Below are 5,776 nucleotides of genomic sequence, written 5' to 3'. Positions count from 1 at the left end.
GGGCCTGCCCGGGCTGTGCAGCACTGTGCTCTTCCCCCCGGCTCTAATCCGGCAATGGCAGCAGGCACCGCAGTCGCTGCCCCACATACTGACACTGGCACTAGGCCGCCCTTCTGCAGCTGAGAGCCAGGTAGCGCTGCACTGCCCCCTGTGCAGAGCGCCTCTGGGCCGGGCTCCCCCTGCCTCCCGCCTAGCCCGGCTCCAGCAACCGCGCGCCCCGCAGTCCTGGCCCGGCCCTGAGGCACCCCCAGCTCCGCGCGGGGCCTTACCCAGTGCCTCCGTCCACCACTCACATGGGCAGGGCACGGGCCATGCTGCAGCTCCCCCAACCACGTGCCAGGGGCAAGGAGCGGAGACAGAGGAGAAGTTGTAGGCGCTGCCCAGCTCGTCCAGTCAGGCGCAGCTGGGGCAGCCCTGCGCCGCACAGCCCTTGGGGCAGCTGCAGTGGGACCTGGCTCATGCGATGAGCCTGGCCCTGTGGGGGTAAGCAGCTCCACTCCCCTTGCTGCCGGCTGGGGCCCGCGGGCCGGTCCTGCCTGCCTCGCCTCGCTGCTGCCCCACTGCTGTAGAGCGTGGAGCAGGTGCCAGGACTCCCCGCCTGTCCTGAGCAAGGGACCTCGGGCCAGAGAAAATGGCTTGGCGAGCCACATGTTGGACAAGCTTGGCTTATAACAACCAACTGGTTGTGCTTGCAGGCCCTGCAAACACATGGTTGCCAAAAATAGTTCTTCACTCAGACATATAGATTCAAATGAAAAGGCATCACGTTGATTAATAAAAGAACTGCTATAGCAAAGGTGAAGAGTCTAAGGTAAGTACATATATAGAGGAAGCAAGAACTGCTTAGGGAATGCAGGGAAATAAGTCCAGGTAAGTTTTAAATAGTGTGGCTCCTGGCACTGAAGCTGTGAAGTGCTATTTATTCATGTACCAGCAAGGGTAGAGTTACAAGAATTTGATAAATTCACTTAATTATTTTTCATCCCTGAGCTTTGAAACAACTTCCAATAGTTTTAATAAATCAAAGGTTTCACTATTATAATTTTATTATAGAAACCCTAATGGGCTTGATTGTGTACAAATATACATAGCCTAGTAGAAAATGTGTGATTTGAAAACAAAAGTGGTGCCAAGGAACCTGGAAGAGGAAAAAGGGTAACAATTAAAAACCATATTTACCTGAATCCAAGAGGGTATCAAATTTAAGATGCCCCCCAATATTTAATTCTATATATGGAAAAAGTTACAGATGCATTATGATTTCCCATGTCCAGAATTTAATTATCAGACAGTTGTCTTAAATTCACACCCCCTCCCTGCAACGCCACTGCTGTAACAAGAAGTGGCAGATGATCAGGTGGCAAAGGGAGGACAGGAAGCCTGATCTTTGTCCCCTGTCCTTCCCCCAGTGCCTGCATCCCCTTATAACTTGTCCCCCAGGGTGCATGTGCCCCTAGCACAGGCCTGCTGGAGCTGCTGCTGCTAGTGCCTATCCAGGCAGGGGCCAGTCACCGTGTTCTCTGTGCCCAAGGCCAGAGTACGGCCACAGTTGCAACTAGGGGCAAGTGACTGGGGGGGAAGCAAGTGGCAGGGGGAAAACAGCTGCAGCTGCAACCCTGACCCCAGCCTCAAGCCTGGGTTAGGGCCAGGGTTGGAGCTGCAGTAACAGCCTGCCCCTCTGCCTTGTACTCAAACCCAAGACAAGACCCACCCCCCACATTTAATGGGGGGGAAAAAAGCCTTGTGATGGGTTTGAGTAAATATGGTATATTCCTTAGTATAGCACATGATACGTCTCAAAAACAGTCTCATGTGCCCTTCTCTGTTTCCATAAGAAGGAAAGCTGGCTTGAATGTGGGATCAAGATAACAGATACTAGCACATGTGTGCATTTTCCTCTGCCTGTCCAGTTTTAGAGCTCTTGTACTCTGTAACAACTTACACAAGTTTGATACATTTCACCCAAGAACAAACACTGCACTAGGTCTAGCTCCAGTACTTCTCCATCAGGTGTCTACACCAGATGTTGAAGAGTGGCCTTCAGAAATCAATGTCTAACATTGCTACTGCCTCCTTTTCTAACAAAGTATAGCTGCTGCAGTTGGCAGTTATTACAGCTACAGCTCAAAGCTTCTTCCTGTCATTACTCACAAGCCCAGGTAAAAATATTTAGATGGGTAGTCATCCCTCTTTTGTGTCATAGTAATTCTGTTCAAGGGCTAATTATATTTCCAAATAAACAGCTGAATTATCTAGTCTTTTGACATGACTTAGTTTATTGATAACATATTACTAAACATGTCAAGAATGTTACCACCATGTTGTTTTTTTAAATGCTTATGTGAGGTTTTCATACACAATGCAGTTTCACTTATCTGAATTAAATGAGGACCAAAACTGGTTCATTTAAAAAAAAAATTAATATGCACTTCATTACCCAAGCAATTAGATGAATATACTCCAGCTTCACACTCCTAAGCAAATTTGGTAACAGATTTGCCATGTTTGAAAATTTGCTGATCATTTCAATTGTTTTTCCATAATTGTTAAGACAGTTCTTTCCTCTTGCTTTTAGTCACCATTGCTGCCACTTGCACCACAAACCATGTAGGCTGGCAACACATCCAATTTTCTGAACGGTTCAGAAAATTGAAGCTCTGCTGTATTATATTTTCAGCTAAGATGTAAAAGCATAATTATTTAGCAGTGGGGATTTTTAGAGATCCCATATCACTACTAGGGCAGATACAAAAAATCTGCATGTCCTTAAAACAGGAAAGCAATTTTATTTGTTACATTTTGTATGCTCAAATTCTCCCGTAGATTCAGCTAAATAGATCATTTTACTTTCACCTGAAAAAAAAATCATACTTTGTAGAATGCCTGATGCACTTCCACTCCAGAAGCAACCACAATTCAGCTATGGAACAGGGATTTCCCTAAACAGTTTTAAGCACTTTTCACATGAAAGGCCTTCTCTCTGGAACTACTGTAATGTAGAGCTATTACACAACTATTATCTAGTGACGTTGGCATTAGCAAGCTAAAGGGAGGAAACGGGAAGGATATAAATATAATTTTGCATTCCTTTCTACTTCACTTGCATCAGAGAAAATTGCCAATGTCCACAGAGCTGGAACAAAATCTCTGAGCTGCCACTCCAGTGGCCATCCTAAATTATGATATGCCTGCATTTTATGATCTGTTCTTTTAGAGGCTTAAGAACTGACAGAAGATGAAAATACACTCAGGGCCAAATCTGCAAAAGGTATTTAGGCATTTAACTTCCACTGATTTCACAACTGTAACTGTATTATAATTTGTATCATTTCAGCAGGACTAAGGTGCTTAAATACCTTTGTGGACCTGGATCTCAATGTCTTTCTTCCTTTCCTCTTTTTCACATCTAACATCAGACAGATTTTTATCTTAGCATAAACATAGCTGAGACTTCAAAATGTCATTCAGAAAAAATGTAAAGGAACATGTGAAATAAATCAACTATTTTTACAGTTTTTTTTCTGATTAGACATAATCCTCCCCCCCACCTCAAGAAAAAAGCAGAAAGAAAAGGAAAAAGCAAACAATGTATCACACAACAGAAAGGAAGTTTCTGGGGTAGGGGAGATAATAAGTAGCGGTAAGCATTCCACATGCCATCTAAACTAACAACAGTTAATGCTACTGATATAAGGTTCTCTCAAACTGTTTATAATTCTGTGACAAGTAAGATTTCATTCTCTTCTCAAAATATTTTGCAAGAAAATCCTCAAGAACGAAAGTATACTTGAAACTGTCTTATAATCAGTCCATCCTCAAAATGTGCGACACCTGGTAAAATCACCTTAAATAACATATAAAAAGCAAAATAAAACAGTGATCCACGTTAATACTGAAGGACACAAGAAAAAACTGCCTAAGCACAATATGGATGTGTCAGTAATACAGCTCTAAAATGGGCTTCTTTGTCTATGAATTCCTTTACACAGTTGCTGGGTGCAGAAAGTATCAGACTGTCTTTTTAAGAGATCTTAAATTTTAAGCCAGACATCGTCAAATTTAAGCACTCTACAATGAAGGGGGCAGGGCTGGTGGTGGGTGAGGGTGGAATGAAGGGGGTAGGGCTGGCAGTGGAGGAAGAGGAAAGGAAAAGCAAAAGAGATGGACAGAGAGAACATGGACAGAAGCCTGCAAAGACAAATAAACCAGAACCGCATGACATTTTGCATATAAAAGCATGATATCAGCACAAATTTACTTTGCACAGCACTTTGCATAGCACCTTTCAGGCCTTAAAAAAAACCAAACATGAAAATTCACTGACATTACAGACGCAAGGGGCCTATTTAAAGAGTCCAGCTCCTATCTCCTGCTCCCCCCTCCCCCACACACTTAACCAGTGCAGGATCAAATCCTTACAGCAGCGAACAGACGGATCGAATTCATACAGAATAGATTTGAAACGACACTCCCATTGCATGGGAGGAGGGGATGGGGACACGGGGGAGAACAGGGACAATCCCCAGTTTCAGCAAATGTCACCGCTAACAACCTTCAACAAATTTCACTCACTTTCCTGGTGACAACATAAGGGACCAGATAGGCAATTCACTTCTTTGCACCCTTCAGAGGGCATTTCACCCCCTGCCCCTCCCCCCTGTCACACCCTTGTGTCTCAGCAACACCAGAGCTACGTAGCAACCCGAACCCCAGCCTCTCGGTTCATCCATCTCCCCACACCCCCTCCAGCTCATCTCCATCTTTGGAGAATCAGGAGCTGGGGAACCATATTCTACCCCATCCCCCACCCCCCCAATCCCTCCATCTCTGAACAACGCCATGCAGATCGCTCCTCACCCGCAGCCCAGCCCCAAATCACTGCCTCACGCCCCCTTTCCCCCCTAGCAGCCCCTCATATCCCTCCCTCCTCACTCAGCTGCTGCTCAGGGGCCTGCACCCCAGCCCCGCCCCCGGGGGACGCAGATGCCCACCCCTGAGGGGAGCATCCAGCCTGCCTGGCACCAGCCCCACCATTTGGGGTGGGGGGTGGGGACCCCCCCGCCTCACCAACCTGGGGGCCACAATACAGGGCTAGGGGCCTCTGAGGGCGGCCCAGGCCCGGCACCCACCTTGAGAGTAGGATACTCCTGCACCTTCAAAGTCATTGAGAGCTGAGCAGCTGATTCCTGCACCGCCATCTTGGATTGGGCACCCGCCGCCTCCTCCCCCCCGCCCGCGCGGAGCGACCTACCGCGCGCGGGGCATGATGGGCCAGCAAAGACTTCCTTTCGCCCCGCCCCTCTCCTCCCTAAGGGGGATGGCCTGAACCACCGCCTGCTCCCGGCCCCCCCCTCCAACAGCCTCATGGTACGCTCCACTAGAACACTTGGTAGCAAGGGAGAACCTTCCACCAATCATCGAGCCCCTTCCGCCGGAGAAGTGGCCCACTGTCAAAGGGCAGCGGATTGGAGAAGGGAGGAGAAAGGGCCAAAACTGCCTGGCAAATGAAAGAGATCAACGCGCGCTCACGGGCGGGCCTCGCTGACGTGACGGACACGTCGCCACCCAATCCTTGAACAGCGTCTGGCCTCCAAGCCAATCAGAACCGCCCCTCTCCTCAGGGGGCGGGCCCGAAAAGTAAATTTTTCTGGCTACCGTTTTAATGACCCCCCAAGGTGTCCGTGGTGGGAGGGCGGGTCAGAGGTGGGAGCCTGGCGGAGGGGGGGCGGGCGTGCACTTTGAGTGACACGCCTCCTGACCAATGCTTGGACAGAGC

General features: G+C 48.2%; 1 protein-coding gene across 2 annotated transcripts in view; it reads right to left on the bottom strand.

Moving 5' to 3' along the window:
* The window catches only part of MAEA (macrophage erythroblast attacher), a 118,871-nt gene extending 113,617 nt beyond the window's left edge, over positions 1-5,254 (bottom strand). For both annotated transcript variants that reach the window (XM_019526350.1, XM_019526352.1), the window contains exon 1: positions 5,130-5,254. In XM_019526350.1, the coding sequence (XP_019381895.1) occupies positions 5,130-5,198 (69 nt within the window). In that variant the 5' untranslated portion in view covers positions 5,199-5,254. The remainder of the gene's footprint in view (positions 1-5,129) is intronic.
* Between the last annotated feature and the right edge of the window lie 522 nt (positions 5,255-5,776).

This window comes from Gavialis gangeticus, unplaced genomic scaffold, assembly GCF_001723915.1.
Source record: "Gavialis gangeticus isolate Ggan-Ray unplaced genomic scaffold, GavGan_comp1, whole genome shotgun sequence".
Lineage (NCBI taxonomy): Eukaryota > Metazoa > Chordata > Crocodylia > Gavialidae > Gavialis > Gavialis gangeticus.
This window is presented reverse-complemented; position numbering and strand designations above follow the sequence as displayed.